Genomic DNA, 18,149 nt, shown 5'->3' with positions numbered 1-18,149 from the left:
CGAAAACACCAGTATTTTATTGTGTTCACTAAACACAAGTCTATATACAAAATGAATTCAAAGGAATTGTACACTGGAATATATAGAGTGCTACCAAGTTTCTTCTCTTTTTCCCCTCTTGCCAGATGAGGCTAAAGTGGCATTTCACAATGTTTCTTACTTCAATTACTTACAATTAGCTGGTATGACTGCTCTTGCTAAGTTATCCAACACAGTAATCACTTTCAGAGTACAGATATGTCTCCTCTAAACTTCTTTGGTCTCTAGCTCTTATCTCAGAATATATATGTATTTATCCTAAATACAAAAATTTCTCTTTCTTCCTAATGTCTTAAGCATTGTACAGACTGTTAACAGGATCTTAGATACCTACTTTGCTGAAAAAAAAAAATAATATTATTTCCAACTAACAGTTCAGTCATGGCAGCCCACTCTGCTGTATCATCTCCAAGTCTACGAGTCTTTCTAATATCACGAAATTGAGAAGAGTTAAAAAGCAGCTCCACTTCAGTTTTTGGCCTTGGAGGCATACATGAAGACTGGCATATACATTGTTAGTATAACTTCAGTCCTTTTTCCATGGACTGCAGTTCCATCAAAAGTCTTCCTCTCCTTTCTACTTAAATCAATACCACAAGAGTAAGAAAGACACATGAGAATACTGGATTTGGTATGAGAAAGCTATAATATCAGTACAAGACTGCTGCTAAAATGAACTGGCAGCGTACTCATAGGAGTACCTCTGTGCTATCGCTATCATCTATTATTGTTCACCTGTTCACTAAGTGACTAAAATGAAGCCTGTTCCAAACCAGAGCCTTACACAGTTTCAAGCTACCTAGTTCGTACTTTAGAAAGTAAGAACACTTAAGGGAAAAAGTAACTCAAACTCCAGAATGACGATAATGATGAAAGAAACAATGGCTTCTAGAGAAATACAGTAACACAGACAAGACTTTTCAGGAATATACATAGTGAATGGCAGAATAATACACTGCAACCCTAGTTAGGGGTGTAATGTCTGAAAAGTCTCAATCCATAGTGGACAAAGAACTATAGCAGAAAGAGCCTGCTATTTCAAGTTCTGCAGAATTTAAAGTATTGCTTAATAGCAAAAAGCACAGTTAAACTACTAAGTTCAACAGTACCACTGACGTCACCCATTTTATTACAAGCTGCTTTTAAGGTGGTAGTATTCCCTTTGTATGTTTAATAGATCAAGTAGAGACCAGCCATTCAGCCTCTGCTACAGTTTAAAGGAACTCAAGGTATTACATTCTACCTCAACAGGGAACATAGGAGAAAAGAGCACTGGGGAACCTAGATAAGCACAAAAAGTCTAATTTTATTTCCTTATAGAACTGCAAAAAAAAAACCAGAACAGAGAAGGCCATCTCTTGGTCAATTACATGACAATTTTTGAAGTCACTACAAAGTGCTGCAACTTGATAAATGCTTCAGATATCAAGCACTCTTGAGGAGATAGTTTTGAGTTATTCTAAAAGAGAATTAAGTTATAATTTCTTGCTGCAACTGGGGAAAGACAGAGGGAACCTTAAAGCTGGCAGCATTCTAGGGAGCCGACAGACATCTGCTATTGAAAGAATTATTTAAGCGTAATGCTGTGGGATACAGATAATGCCTTTAAGCAATTACTATGGAACTGCATATTGCACAATTAAACATCCATAATGGGAGAAAGTTTAGCTTTCTATCAACAAATAACCCACTCAGGAGTGGCACTAGTATTAGAATGACACAGTTCTAAGACAAATCAAAACTTTTTTTCTTAATAAAACTTTAAAAAGCCCCAAAAATTACATCAATGGAGAAGTGAGAATTAATCTGATTTTCAGGGGAAGAATGTACTCATGAGAAGCTCAGCCGGTCTCACAACAGAAGCATCCAATGCATTTAAGAGGCTAACACATGGACAACTATATTTTAAGAAGTGAGATGCTCATTCCATGCTACTATGAAATGAAGCGTACTTCTGACTCTGGAGAAGAATGCTGACAAAATGCTGAAGTACACCCATCACATTTCTCCATCACAAAAAGCAGAATGTTCAAGTGCTTACCCCAAGCAAGGTGAAATTCCTTTCAGAATATTTTTGTGGTTAAACTCTCTCACTCAGACATCCAAGGCCTCCAACCACAAGAAGACCACAGAAATGCATCGAAGGAAAAAGATGTTTTCAGCAGTACCACATTATTTCAGCTGAAACATAAGTCAGACCTTAAACGTAGATCAGTCAAATGTGGGAAATTTCAACGCACGGTGTTACACATCAAATTCGCATTGCACTACTTATTTTAAGGGACAATCACCTTGCTATAAGCAAGCTTCAACTGAAAGGAGTTCCTTTGTTCTTGAGTTCCACATAGTCCACCCATGGCCCAGTTGTTAGGGACATGATTTCTGTGGAAGTGCAAAAGATAATCACTGTCTTTTCTTCCCTCTTCTGGCTTCTGATGAAAAGGTTTCCAGGGAAATTTTAAATGACACCCACTCAAAAAAATTATTTTTCAACTCAGAAAAATACAGTTCCTACTAAAGCATGCTGAGGAGAATGATACCATGCCAAAGTCAAGCTCCTGTTTATTGGCTCCATCAGTTCCTTTTTAGATATGCATGGGTTTGTTAACCTTTGAGAAATCATTTGCACTCTCCTTTTGGCTTCTTACAAAGTATAATTGGTTAACTAATCCACATTGCACTGCAAACTATTGTATCTTTCCAAGAATCTATGTTAACTACAGGAATACTTTCTGTGTTTAGGTTTGAGCTCTTCAAAATGAGATAACAATGACATTCTCCATTTATGAAAAGAAAGGATTTTCTGGCTCTTCAAGACAAAAATAAAATTCAGCATATGCTACACTCCACAGCTGCAGTATTTGCTCAGAGTAGCTGATGAATACAGCTGTGCTGCACAACTGGTGTAAACACCACAACCAAGCAAGACTAAAGCACTCTCAACCCAAGTTGGAGCTATATAGGTGCATGATGTCCTAAGTATTATATCCAAGATATCCCTGCTACCTATTGCCCTAAAATGACAACCAAAGAGATGTGAATGCCTCAGGACAGGTAGCATGCTCTTTAATCTCTCAGAGATTCATTCTCTGATCTTTATTGAATCCAGAAAATTTCTTGGAAATCAGTAAGCAGTACACCAATGATAGTGATTTATTTTCCCAAGAAATGGGAAAAAAAACCCAAAGACAACAGTGCATTTTTCACAGGAGGCTGAGGTAGCAATCAACCAGAGCTCACATTTTCACGTATTTTTAACAACTTCCAAAACCAAGAGGCAATTCAATCATTCAAAGTTGAGGTGACAAGAACAGCAATGAAAAAAATACAATCAGGGACAATCAGGTGTGCGTACAATCAGGTCTGTGCTAAGACTACAGCAAAGAGATTGAGATGGCTATCAGATAATGGCATGAGTGAGCCAGCATCTTGGCTCCATGAGTTGAGTCAATTTTTAACAATGCATTTGGCCTTAGCTAAACCTAATATAAAGCATAAGTTCTGCCTACATGAGAAGTCTTTATTTAAATTGATGTGCTGAAATACTTGTATTGAGGTCTAAAAGACCAGTTCCTGCAATTATACTGGAACTCATTTTATGGGGAGGCTGGAGGGGTACTGAAGAGAATTTTCTGGTCCCCCAACAGATCAGAGAAATCCCTTGTTCACTGTCTAAACAGAGAAGTCTGTTTAATTACAGTAAATCCTATTAAACTGATCTTCCTTATAAAGGGGCTGAAGTGACCAACTCCAAAAGGCTATAGAAGACATAATGAATTCAGACTTTAATTAGGACACACTGTTAGCTAACTGTAATCTATTAATTAGCATTCTTAGTTTTTACAGCTCATTGCAATAATACTCTTTTACTTTTAAATTGCACCCTTCTTTTTTTGGACCAAAGTTACACAATTCTACCAGCGTAGTAGTAATTATAGTGATTGCTTAGAGAACAGTGGCCTGGAAATATCTGTAAATGTTTAATTAGGGGATAAAGGAAAGACAAGGAAAAAAAAAAACTCAGAGCGAGGAATCACTGTTCTCCAATCTATACATATTTAGTAATTGCTTAATCTGTTCTAAAACATACATTCATTGCATTTTTCTTGCAAGATTTCCACAGCATCCTCAAATGTCAAAACTGATTTCAGACAAAATGTTTTTATATTCCAAGATATTCTCTTCAGTATGAAAACTGAAATTAAAAATGAGAAGAATCTGAGAATTAAAATACTCACCTGCAGCTGAAATACAAAGAGCATCAGAAAGTTGAGTGAATGGTATTCCATGTGTTCATTATACTGGTACTGTACCACTATAACTAAAATTTTCACTGGATTACTCCTTCTAAGGAAATCCTACTTTTGTAATAAAAATTATTTAACTTTAGGTTTTCTTCACTCCAAGAAGACATATGAAAATGAATACGAAATGTTGCACACATTAACAAATCACATGTTGTGATACTTACCATTCAGTAAGAACACAGCTATAAAACTACATGACAAGTTCATTAAATTATTTCATGCTAACTCAGGAAAAGTGACTTACTTTCTTCAACTTGGCTTTTTAATAAGAGAAAAGAAAATTGCAGACAGCTTCAGTGTAGCAGATTATCACTCTACTCAAAGTAGAGTATAACATGTCAAATACTACCAGCACTATTTTTTTCCTCCAGCAGTTTCCCTCTCCCCTCCACCTTCTAAAGCAAATCTTAAAAAAACCCACTGCCAAAAATAGCAAGAACTTCAAGAACATGATCATGCTTGAATTATGGAAACTATTTCATTAAACTTTCTTGGATATTTAAAAAACTCAATAGGGAAAATAATTTTGTAATGGTGAAAGCTGACTCGTATTTCAGGAAACTTTTGGAGTTGGACGCTGGGCCTGTTTTCCGTAAGAGTAGCAAGGTTTCTTACTGGAGAGTCAAGAGAGATGCCTAACTCACATTTGTCCAGAAACAACTAAATAGGAGGACAATATCTCAAAGACAAGTAGTTACTTCAGGATTAAGCTAGCAAGAAGGTGTAGGTGGGAAAATTTTAAAAAAGTTTTTAATAAGTAGAGCTGACTACAAAGAGACCTCAATTCTAATCATCCTCTCAGTTTTATTCTAATTTAGGGATGCTTTTAAGAAGGACAATACAAAAGAACTAGACGCCCAAAATTCTCTGTTCTTCTGCCTATTCTCTAACTAGCCAGACCACTACAAAAAAAACTGTACAGTGCTTTATGATAGTTGCATAACAAGATATGCACAGCTTATGACAAAAGAATAGATGAGCAGGTATTAAACAGTGTTACTTAAAAGTAGCCAAGAACACAATTTATATCTGTTTGTGAAAACTGCAGGTCTGGAAGTTTTAACTGGAGCTCTAAAATAAGACCAGTCCAACGTGAACTTTGTTTTACTGGCAATCTGTCAATATTCAGTAACAGTTCAGTTGTATTCGGGGCCAGCAGTTAATACATCCTGCACCTCAGAGAATGCTTCAAGAGGTAAGCACTACAGAAATATTAATTATGAACAGGATAAAATACTTTCAAAAGGAAACTGAGTGGTTAGCATCAGTTCTAGGGAAAAAAAAAACCAAAACACATGACACAAGGAGAAATGAGCACTCGAGGTGGCTTACAAGTCTGACAAGAAATATTTAAAAAGAGTCTTGCAAGTTGAAAACACATCTTACTCATACCAATTACCTAGGAAAAGCATCAATATCATTTAGCTGCTTAAATGTGACATGCAAGTTTATTAAACTCATTTAATCATGCTGCTGCACTAACACAACAGTGACAATACATGACAAACCTGGTTTTCTTCTTGCAGAACTCTATATTGTTCCTTCCAAATGGTGATTTTTGAAGCTTCATCTTTCCTCAGAGCTCTCTCCTTTTTTAGCTCGGGACTCCAGAAGGTCTTGATACTGTTCATGGAAGAACTCAACTTGCTTTCTTTCACTTCCACATCCTTGCGAAGCAGATCGTTTTCCCTTAATACTTCTTTGAGTTGTGTCTGCAGATCCATTATTGTGTTATCCCTGGCCTGGCGCAGTGAGTGAGGCACAGTGGATGCCATACTCACTGGAGGGAGATGGTGCTCTCCAAATGCAATGGTATCACTGGCAACTCCACTACTGGCAATGTTAGGGCTGCTACCCATTGCAGTCATCCTAACACCGTAAGGCAGCCGCCCCCCAGATCGGCCCAAAGTCATGGTGCTTTTTGGGGTGTCTGCACCAACGTTCTCATGGTCACTTAGATACATAGGGCCGGATGTAGCATAGGCAGCATTTAAGGACTGAATATTTTCCATAGAAAGGGTTTTTCCACTGCCACCCCCAGTACTACTCCCAGAACTGCCTCCTGTGCTGTTGGTTCGACGATGGCCCAAGCGTGGTGACCGTGGCAGCCTTGGTGAACGCCCTGGACTCTGGTTGCTTGGCTCAACCTTACCAACTGACCGAGCACTTCCATACATGATTAAGCTGGTGGTGTGAGGCAATTAGATAGGCATAAATCAGGAATGAGATAAATCCTGTTAAGTTCTTCAACAGTTGTAAGTCAGCTTAAGGCCAATCACAACTTATAACAGATCCAGTTGTCCATCTCTGAAGTCATGTGCTCACAATGTTCAGGACCATACCTGTATCAATAAGAATAACATATTAAAATCTGTATCAATAAAAATACCATATTAAATACTTAGTTTATCACCAAATATTTTGTCTCACATTAGAATGAAGTGTATTCTACTACCTTCACGCTTTGCGAGCATCTTCAATTCCCACTCATAAAAAACCAATCTTTCATTTAAACCCTAATATTTAAACTCAAAAAGGATCTTCTATTCTTACTTTTCTGTTGTTATATTACCACAGTAGAAGAGCAAGCAACAGGGATGAAATCTACTCTTGTGATTGAACTACTGCACTGTAGAACTATACCCACTATACAGTTCTCACTTCCCCCCCCTCCTATTTTTTTCCCGTGTAAAATATTTCAAGTCACTGTTGGGCTCAACTGAAATCAAAACTAGAACACTGAAATATTCCTGGTCTGACCTCTCCCTATTAGATGAAAGAACACCAGATAGTGTCCAAAGAGCAGCAACATTTTATATATTCCAACATCTTTCCTTTCACACCAGCTTTCACCTAGCCTCACCTTCTGCTCAGAAATTTGGTTTGCTAGATATTAGGAATCAATTTTTCCAAACTCTATGGCATGTTTGTGAGAGAATAACTGGGCAAGCAGATGAAATATTAGGCTTAAAAGAGGAATACATTTACAAAAGAAATTGTAGAAATAGTAAAAGTGGGTGGAAGGGAAGAGACCAAAAACTAAAACTGAAAAAAAAAAAAATGCTGGAAAAAGGTAGAAAGAAACAAAGTAAAAGCGTGATGAAGAAAAGATACATCGTTTTTCCTTTCAGAAACAAGTTAGTATAGGAAAAGAAACAAGAAATAGTTTTTAAATGTTTAGTTTAACCCTAAGTTTTAAATGGAAAACAAGGCCAGGGTAAGCCAACATTTTTTCATTTTCACACTATTTCATAGAAGATACGGTAGCATGCATAATTTTACAAAGCTTATGAAAGCCGATTCTGTTTTGTAAGCAATCCTCAAGAAGTTCAAGTGCTCTCACTCTCACTTTTTTTTTTTTGAAATGACAATTAAAGCTAGCAACAATATTGCTACAGAATATTTTAAACACATATGTAAAGGAAAAAAGGACAACGAAAGATACCCAGCAGTAATAATAATTGAAGTTAGCTACCAAACACCACCTACAGATCTATTTTTTTTTTTTAATACAAGTTACAGGTAAGACATTTCTTCTATTGCAGCTACACATCCTTGTGCAAAGCAGCACAGAAATATAAACTATGTAACAAAGTCTACAGTGTTTCACTGGAGTTGCTTCAATAAGTAAGACACTGTGCCCCAGATCTGGAAGAAAAGCACTTCTTCCAAATAGAAAAGGTATTTCAGACTAATCTCACTGTTTGAGATATCAAAATGCTAAAAATGCTGCTGTGACACCAGGTAAGCACTCAAGTCAGATGTGATTTCTTAGACACTACATTAAGTACGTTCAACTGAGAGCTTGTATTCACAAGGATTCATTTGAAAATTAATCCAAATCACAGCACCTAATTCACATGCTAGAAACTTACCACAGTAAATCAGTGCAAACACTCATTCACTTAACAGCTTTAAATGAGTTTAACTTGAACTAAAAGATTAGACATGTTTTTTTCTGTGCATTGTAGTTAAAGCACTTTCCCAAAAAAAACCATTAAGTTTAAATGTTGCTAGAAGTACATTACTTTTGCAGGCCAAAGTATCACCTAGTAAAGTGGTTAACAACATCCAAGAAGCGCACAAAAGATTTTTAGATCATTTCTAACGAGTTAATCACCTCCAGCATGGAAAAATGTAATTTAAACTCACGGAATTGCTTTTTCCTTGCTTTAGCTAACATTTTGTTAAACTATTAATAGCTTTTCACAGAATGAAAGTGGCTGATGTCCTTGATGGAAAAGTAACTTTCCAGGCAGCTGAAAGGAGCTGGTACCACAGCAGGTGCCATGCAGTAGCCATCTTCTAATACACCAGGCAGGCAGGTTAGCTCTCCTTCACCTTAAGTGGAAACACCAGTCCTATGCTAATTCAGCTCTAAGCTTTGTTTCACAGGTAGGCACCATCCCCTCTGTTACTCGAGAAAAATCAAGTAATTCAAGCTATGAAAGCCAGCTGCTAGAATTAGCTGCCACATTAGGGTTACAGAAAGGATTCATGGAGTGGGCACCCATAAAACTCAGGGAGAACCCCGACACCACTGCCATCACCACCACATGTTACGCTGTGCTCACTTTTCAAAAGCAAAACCAAACAAAAAGAGTGCATTAAGAAAAAAAAGTCTTTGGAAACAAGCAAACTGAACCCTCCAGTATTTCTCTTGAAATGAGAGCTTTCATTATACCATTTTAAGACTTTTAAATTGTGAATATTCCAAACATTAACTAAATACACCCCTCCAATCATGCAGCCAGTTTCAATATTTTCACCGACACAGAGATAAGTCATGGTTCAAGAGAAGAAAAAAAAAAATTTTACAAGATAAAACTTAATTTTTTTTTTATTTTTTCTGATTGTTTTCCAGTAGCGTTTATCACTGGCCATTTCCCTTTGTTGCTATTAGGAATCCATAAGCAGAAGTAGATAATAAGACAATTCACACTAGGAAAAACATCTTCCATACTAGAAACAGTAAAGTGAAGTGACAGAAATGCCTTTTCTCATTCGCAATACCAATTAATCAGGAAAATAAAGAGTTCTAGTTTATTTCCAAGGAAAATTACATGGAATATTTCTTTCAGATAGCAGCATAACCAGAAATGATAAAGATTTTCAATATTCTGACCCACACTAGCGTTTTACTAAAAATCTCAGAAGTGCAGTCTCTTATAGAATCATTTACGTTGGAAAAAACTCTTAAGGCCATCGAGTCCAACCATAAACCTAACACTGCCAAATCCACCACTAAACTAAGTCCCTAAGCACTGCATCCACACTTCTTTTTAATACCTCCAGGGATGGCAACTCAACCACTTCCCTGGGTAGTCTGTTCCAGTCCTTGACAACCTTTTTGGTGAAAAAATATTTCCCAACACCCAATCTAAACCTCCTCTGGTGCAACTTGAGGCCATTTCCTCTCATGCTACCACTTGTTACCTGGGAGAAGAGACTGACCCGCACCTCGCTACAGCCTCCTTTCAGGTAGTCGTAGAGAGCGATAACGTCTCCCCCTCAGCCTCCTTTTCTCCAGGCTGAACAACCCCAGTTCCCTCAGCCGCTTCTCATAAGACTTGTGCTCTAGACCCCTCACCAGCTTTGTTGCCCTTCTCTGAACATGCTCCAGCACCTCAATGTCTTTTTTGTAGGGAGGGGCCCAAAACGGAACACAGTATTTGAGGTGTGGCCTCGCCAGTGCCACGTACAGGGGACAATCACTTCCCTAGTCCTGCTGGCCACACTATTCCTGATACAAGCCAGGATGCTGTTGGCCTTCTTGGGCACCTGGGCACACTGCTGTGTTATTCAGCCGGTTATTGGCCAACACCCACAGGTCCTTCTCCTCCAGGCAGCTTTCCAGCCACTCTTCCCCAAGCCTGTAGCACTGCATGGGGTTGTTGTGACCCAAGTGCAGGACCCGGTACTTGGCCTTGTTGAACCTTATACCATTGGCCTCAGGCCATTGATCCAACCTGTCCAGATCCCTCTGTAGAGACATCCTACCCTCAAGCAGACCAACACTCCCACGCAACTTGGTGTTGCCTGCAAACTTACTGAAGGTACGCTTGATCCTCTTGTCCAGGTGGTTGATAAAGATTTTAAAGAGAACCAGCCCCAGTGCCGAGCCCTGGGGACCACCACTTGTGACTGGACACCAACTGGATTTAACTCCATTCACTACAATCCTTTGGGCCCAGCCATCCGGCCAGTTTTTCACCCAGTGAAGCATACAACCATCCAAGCTATGAGCAGCCAGTTTCTCCAGGAGAATGCTGTGGGAAACAGTGTCAAAGGCTTTACTAAAGTCCAGGTAAACAACAACCACAGCCTTTCCCTCATTCACTAAGCGGGTCATCCTGTCATAGAAGGAGATCAGGTTAGTCAAGCAGGACCTGCCTTTCATGAGCCCATGTTGACTGGGCCTGATCACCTGGTTGTCCTGGACATGCCGCATGATGACACTTAGGATGATCTGCTCCACAGCCTTCCCTGGCACCAAGGTCAGACTGACAGGCCTCTAGTTCCCCAGATCTTCCATGAGGCCAAAATGCAGCACTGTTTCTTTTTTTCTCGTCTACTGTGACCCTAAATTTAGTCACAAATAAATCATCTCTTAACCTTAAAGGACAGCAGCAACCACAAGCAACACTGTCCAACTGTGACATGAATGCATTGACCATTTTTTCTTTGCAAACTCTCCTGTAGGTTTCAAAAACCTTCAGTCCTTTCTGCCAATACAGAAACCCTTACCTAAGATTACGAAGAAAGAGATGATAAACTGCAAGTGTTGAAAAAACCAAAACCACTGAAGCCAGTGCTAAACCATTTTTCCTCAAGGTAGCTTGCATACATTTACACTTGTGAAACAAAACTCTCTTGTTCACTAAGGAACAAAAACTTTCAAAGAGCATCCTATCTGCAAGCCAAAAAATTAACATCAGCCAAAGTAAAAACTTCATATAGGTATCCAGAGATTGGCACAGAGGCTTGCCAAGTACAGAGACATTCAATCGACCTGCTTTAGTATTAATTGAAAATGCTATCTAGTGATTATGAAAAAGCTTCAAAGGACTGTCATATCAGAAGCATAAAAAGACTAGATGAGAATTACACAATATTGTATTTAGAAAAATTTTGAAAAAAGAACAGTTACGAACACATTTTCTGTGTGAAAATGATGATAGGTAACAGTACATCCTGCCTGAAGTGCCAACTAAGAAAAACGTCTTCTAAGATCACAAGTTATGAAGTGAGAGAGGGCAGGAGTAGGTACACTAGTCTTATCAAAAGATTTGGTGGTTTTCAATAAAAGACTTGTATTCAGGATTAGTAGAAACGTAAGAAATTCTGGAGGGATCAGCTTAACATCAACTGCAGGATAAAGAATCCAATAAAATGAGACGTGTTTACCAATGCTGCCACACTCAGCCCCTGTATCTAGTATTTTATGTGAACCAATGGCTCAGAAAGCAGACATTCCAGGCTACAGCTGACAGAAAATGGCAGATTAATTAACACAAAGTTTTGTTAACCTCCGGAGGATCTCTCTGTCATATAAATATATGATGCCTTTCATATCCCTCCACCCCCCCGCTACTCCAGCACAAATATTAATACCACCGTAACAACTTCTAGGTAAGTAAGCAAACCAAATACAGAAAAACATACTGCAGAAATACAGGAAAAAAACCTGCTCATATTTGTTAAAACAGAATCTTGGAATAACTTCTGCAGCCTTCAGCAAGTAACATTTCCTCTGAATATCTTTTCTGCAGTTTCTGCTCAGGACAGACAGTGGTTAACAGACAGCAACATTTACAGAGTTAACTCCTTAATAGCGCCACTGTCTGATAGTCAGGAATGGGGCAGTTTGATCATGAACTAGGCGGGCAAGCACATCTTACAGCACAGTGACCCCCCTAGTGCCTCCCATCTGCATAGTGGAAGCCATATACCCAGCTTCCCGAAGAGTAAACTTTCTTGTAGCACAGATTCCTGTCTGCCCAAGGAAAGCTTTGAATGTCAGTTTTATAATAGCAATAGAAAAGTCAGCCTTTACAAGAGCCGTCTTAATCTGATAAAGCACTGTAGCAGACACATTAGACTTCATTAACAGAGGTAGCAATTGTTCACATTTTCATAATTCACACAGGAATAGTTAATCACGAATAAGTACAACTAGATCATACAGTAGGACCTGGACTCCAGAATACAGCTTGGGGGAGGGGGGTGTGGAGAAGAGGGGGAAGATGCAATTCCAAAAAAAGGAACAGCTTATACTCCAATAAAACCCTACAAGATATCTTTACCCTGGAATTCAAATACTGGGCACAATGACAGAATAGACAACAACTTGGAGGTGTGTTAACCAAGACCAAGAGAAAAATTGAATCCCTTTTACTTTCTGGTGCACACCACAATTACAAAAGCTACAGTTGCTATGTTACTTTATATAAAAAATGTGAAGCATCTGTCTTAGGACTATATTGTAGATACACATTGTTTGTCTATAGATTGTTTGCCTAGTTTTGGAAGGTAGGAAAGCTCACTACTTTTCATATTAAATTAATGATGATTACACACAAAAAAGACAGAAGAAAGTTTACTTCGGAAATTGTTTGCAAGCAGCCAATGCCGGTCACAAGGCATTGAACCCATGGAATTCAGGGTTGTTTATCGTTATCAAAATAGTCTTATCCTCATGGCCTTGACAGCAAGAAAGCAAAAGGGATGAATTAAATTAAGATAGAAAGACGACAAAAAAGTAACTGTTCATATTATGATTGATTGTCATTCCTAGACAGTGCATGAATAGATGCCCGAGCACCAACACCTGTTCACGTCCAATCCTTCTAAAAAGTTGGTTTGGTTTTTTTGTATTTTTAAAAGTAAGTTTACCTATTTGCACATCTGCCAAGTTCACTGAAAGTAAGTGTGTCTTTGTTCTGTTTCACTGAACACGAGAAGACAGGAATTGATACATTCTCCCCCAGAGACACAGACAGAGAAGCCTTCCCAGAAGAGAACCTGAAAAATCCCTGATAATGTTTAGGTGACTGGGACATATTAAAAAACATGTTTTTTAAAAGGTAGGCCATCAACCCCAACCGTAACATTTTGAGGAAAAACACAGCAGTCATTTGTCAAAGGAATGATTTGTTTCTAAACATAAATTGACACTCCTGTTATACACTTTTTCAATTTGAAAGGTGAGCATAAATAGTACACCTACACTTTAAATCACCACAGAACATAGCAATATCTTATCTGTCTTTTTTAGATGCCATTCTGTTTCCTGTTCTTCTCTCCCATTCCTACCAGATGTCCCACACTACCTGCGAGTCTCTAAACAAGAGCCAGAAATATTCATCAGCTTCCTAGTTAATTTGTCTCCCACAAGTATACATTTCCTTTCATGAGATCTACTTACTCCACAAGGAAGACAAGACTAAGATGACAGAACATGCTTTACTCTATAGCAGCTTCCTTGCAAATGCAGTTTTAACTGACATTAGGTTTTGTTTCTTCTAATTTCCGTAAGTCTTCATATCAGCATAAGGAGTATACTTTCACCACGACAACTTCATTCCTCTAGACCTTCTTTCCCAAAAAAGACCGCAAAAACAAAAAGGCTCACTATTATTATAAAAATGCATGTATTTCAGATAAAGATGTATTTATTAATATTTATATACTCTTTGTGATACACCACTTAAAAGGATTTTTTCCTAAAGTTCTGGAGGTTAGCCTCAACTCAAGGCAGAACATGAGGTCCTAGATATTTCTAAAAGCCTTACCTCATCTCACTTGTCAGACTAAAACAGTTCTGCTCACAGTATACTAGAGTTAACCTCGTCACTAAATTTGGGTGCATGAGCAAGTTCTTTCCCTTTGTGAGGTTGCTGTGTACCACCAGAAATTTTTCTGTCTTCCTCTGGAGACTGGGGAACATATTTCTTAACACAGTCTGGACATCACACTTAAAGGCTTCCCACGTATGGCAGAAGTCTTGGACACTTCCAGCACCTGTTCTCTACAATTGCTTTAAGACTGGCAGTGTTGAATTTGTTACAGGATGACCAGCACATGTTGCAGATAACAGTGTAGAACATTCTCAGTTCCTGGTTCTTGCCTGGGATTACTAGGGATTGGACCCAATAACCCACACGGTCCCTCCCTGTCCTATGTTCTTAACACTGACATGTATAGGCAGGCTAGAAGGGCGCATCAGGATTTATTTTGTGCAACGAATGGGAGCTAATTATAAGTCTCTAAATTTAAAGCAGATAGGATATATACAACAAAAATTACCATGTGTCTTTTTCCTTTTAAAAAAAGTCCAAAACACAAAAAACAACAGGAGTCAGAATGCGTACATAAACTTCCTAGTAATGAACTGATGTAAATAGCTCTTATTCTTCTAATTACCTAGGAGACTGAGGACCTGCGGACATTAATTTCATTAATTTTCTGTCATTGTATGACTGAAGAGTTTACAGCCTGATTTTCAGAGTATACAGTCAGTAAATACTATGTGTTTGTACGCATGATTGTTTCTGTCTTCCCCCCATATGGCATGCAACAACCAACCAACTTCCCAATAGTGGGAACACAATGCTAAAGCTGATAAAGGTATTTCAAAAGCCCAGAAGTACCTAGAAGCACTAGTGAATCCATGTAGGCAGCTAACCTAAAGTCACCATGGGTAACATCATTGTGCAAAGCAAAGTATGCTCCATCTACAGGATTTCCATCATAATTTTGCCCTGACAACAAAGTTGTGTTAATGATGTTGAAAAAACCCACATAATAGAAAACATCACTTTTCCTAAATCACCACTGGATCTTCTAGGATCTCATGCTCTACCGCTGCCATAGGGCAGCCCACTGCATGCCACAGAGTTCAACTCTTGGCTTAAACAGGCAGTCATTGACAGAAACCTCACCACAGAGAGTGCTCTTACAGCAGGGTAGTCAGCAAGGTTCAAGAACATGTATTATTGTTTCTTAATTCTAGAAATCAGTCTGATTATTTAAAAAAACTGCATGCATGCTTTCATCCATACATTTCTGAGAAAACCACACTCGGATAATACAAGCCAGACCTTCCAAACATACCACAATTTTCAAGTGCCTTAGCCAGGTAACTGTTGTAACAAACCTCTCAAACAAGAAAGGCTTTTGGGGGAACAGGCTTGAAAATCGGGAGGGGTGAGGGGAGGAGGTGAGAGAGTATCCTGCTTCACAAAATATGGAATAACAGCAAGGAACTCACACACTGGTTACAATAGCATGGTGAAATATTTCTATTCATACAGCAACAGAGATAACTGCTACCAGCAACTGAAAAAGTGGCAGATTCAGCAAAAATAAACTAGGTTTCTTTCATGACCAAGATTTGCAATTCAATAAAAAGGTACAGGCCATGTAAATATTAAACCTGCTTTTTTGACAGTCAGGTCATTAACCAGATGTTAGAGATGAAAAGTTATGCGAACAGAAATCTCATAAAAGCTTGCGACAGTATCAATGAAACAATGCTAAGGTTTACGAAAAACACGATGCTTCAATACAGCCCAGATAACAGAAACCCAAACTGAAGAAAACCTGCTAACGTCCTTACAGTGATTTGATTACAACTAAATTGGTTTCCCAGAAAATGTGGGGAAAGTTCAAATGGTAACAAATATTGTGATAAGCTCATGTTTTACCCAGCAGCTCCCAAACTTCTTCTAGCTGCAGCCCCTCTTGCAGCTTGGTAGATTCAGACAATTACAAATTTCTGGATGATATAGTCATACTGGACTTGATTCACAGAAGTGCTGTTCTGTCATAAAGTTCTGAATTATGCTTCCAGAACTGAATTAGATTCAGTACAGTCACCTCAGTTATTTAATAACTGGTGGTTTAGTCCAAATAATTCATTACGGAAACAAATAAATTATTGTACTACCAACTCTGCTCATACTAGCATGAGCAAGACAAGTGATTTTTCTCTTTTAATCTTGCTTGATATGGCTGTAAGGGTGCTGATTCATAAGTGACCCTGAATTGGGGCACACATCTGAGCTGCTGCAGTTTCCAACACAAAATACCAAAACACACTTTACAATAATATGTCAGGCTGTAGACCGCAGTAGCTCAGGAGGAGACGTATGTTCAGCCACCTACTGCTACAGACGCAGTAACCTCCGGGAGAAAAAGAGGGCAGGCAGCTGGTAGAGGTTACTGCTGTAGATATCCTAGCCAAATTAGCCATTGTTTAAGAATCACAACCCTGCAATCAAACCAGACAACTTTTCTTGGTTACAACCTGTCAGATTTGAGGTAGCATATTATCCGGCTACAACCATCCCACATACATCAATGTGCCTCCAAACCGAGCTTGGGTAAAATGTTAAACACACATAGTTCTTCGGACCAATTCTATTTCTATCCATTTACTTTCATTCTCTTGGCTTCTGTACTGCTTTCCCCCACCGCCACCTCCATAGGTGCATCTTTATATATTTTCTTCATATCTCCCAATTTCTCCTATTTCCATTCGGGTTGTACTTTAAACCATTTCACACCATGTCGGCACGATCCATAATGTGCACTTCCAGTGCGCATGCAACATTCCACACAAAATATATCGTGTACTTCATAACTAAGACGTAGAGTTCACGTTACAAACCAGACAGATGTGGAAAGACGGCAATTCCTGACACATGCTTCAGGATGGCAGCAGATTCAGAAACAAAGCACCGCGTCAGCTGACGTTTACTTTGTAGTAGATGTAATAAAATAAATGAAGTGCAACCGAATGGTTGAATAACGTTCACAGGGCAAAAAAAAAATAAGAAAGTCACACCACAGGGCAAGGTCTAGGTAGAAAGACACTGGTCACCATTACCTCAGATGATGTGACTATGACAACAAAAGCCTGCGCTTCCCAAGGACAGGCTCAAATAAGTAGGGGCGGAAAAACACAGCACGGGAAGAGCACGAAGGACCTACTACTGTAAGAGGCAGAACCAGACCCCACCCGGCACACCGCCACCATCGGCAATGCCCGGCAGGACGCGGGCCCGCTCGCCCGGTGGCAGCGGGCAGGCTGATGTGGCCGTCCCCGCCGCCCTTCCCGCGGGCCGGCCGGGGGCAGCCGGGGCCGGGGAGCGGGCTGCCGCCGCCCAGTCCCCGGCCGGTGACAGCGTGCGCGGGGCCCGGCAGGGGCGAGGCCCCGCACCCCCCCGGCCGCCTCCCCCCGGCCGCGCCCGGGCGCCCCCTCTCTCCAGCCGGCCGTAGGGGCACGCAGCCCCCGCGGGAGCCGCCGCCGGACCCGGACCCACCTGAGGAGCAGCTCCCAGGCGACAGGCCCCGCCGCTGCCGCCGCCGCCTGCCCCGCCGCCGCAGCCCCTGCCCAGCCCGGCGACTGCCTGCAGCTACCGGCTCCCGCAGGCCCCGCCCCGCCCCGGGCTCCCCCCAGCGGCCGGTAAGAAGCGTTAACCGCCCCCCCCCCGCCAACGACCCCCCGGCACCGAGCGAGGCCCCTCACCTGCCTGTCAGCCCGCGGGGAGGGGCTGCGCGACGGCGGGAGCGGGCGGCGGCGAGGCCCCGGCGAGGTCAGCCCGGCTCCGCGCCCGCCGCTCCTTCGTTCTCTCGTTCTCTCGCTCTCTCTCCCCTCCGCCGCCTCTCACGCGCGAGCTCCACCGCTCCCTCCCGCGCCCCCGGCGCGAGACACACGCACGCCCCGCCCCTGCCGCCGCCAGAGCGGGACCGCCCCGCGGCCCCGCCCTCCCTACGGCCGCGCGGCGCCCCGCCCAC

General features: G+C 40.7%; 1 protein-coding gene across 24 annotated transcripts in view; it reads right to left on the bottom strand.

Annotated features, from left to right (window-relative positions):
* Window positions 1–18,116, bottom strand: part of ERC1 (ELKS/RAB6-interacting/CAST family member 1) — a 300,806-nt gene extending 282,690 nt beyond the window's left edge. For 19 of the 24 annotated variants that reach the window (XR_012586646.1, XR_012586651.1, XR_012586648.1 and 16 more), the window contains exons 1-2: window positions 17,881–18,116; window positions 5,855–6,688 (exon numbers count right to left, since the gene is read on the bottom strand). Coding sequence is in view for 13 of the 24 variants with exons in the window: in XM_074584028.1 (XP_074440129.1) it covers window positions 5,855–6,523 (669 nt within the window). In the remaining 11 variants the exon portion in view is untranslated. Of the gene's footprint in view, window positions 1–5,854; window positions 6,689–17,674; window positions 17,794–17,880 lie in introns of those variants that run through there. The other 5 variants (XR_012586656.1, XM_074584037.1, XM_074584078.1 and 2 more) reach the window with 2 other exon arrangements.
* Window positions 18,117–18,149: the final 33 nt, after the last annotated feature.

The sequence above is a fragment of the Larus michahellis genome, chromosome 1 (assembly GCF_964199755.1).
Source record: "Larus michahellis chromosome 1, bLarMic1.1, whole genome shotgun sequence".
NCBI lineage: Eukaryota > Metazoa > Chordata > Aves > Charadriiformes > Laridae > Larus > Larus michahellis.
The sequence above is the reverse complement of the archived record's forward strand: the minus strand, read 5'-3'. Positions and strand labels throughout refer to the sequence as shown.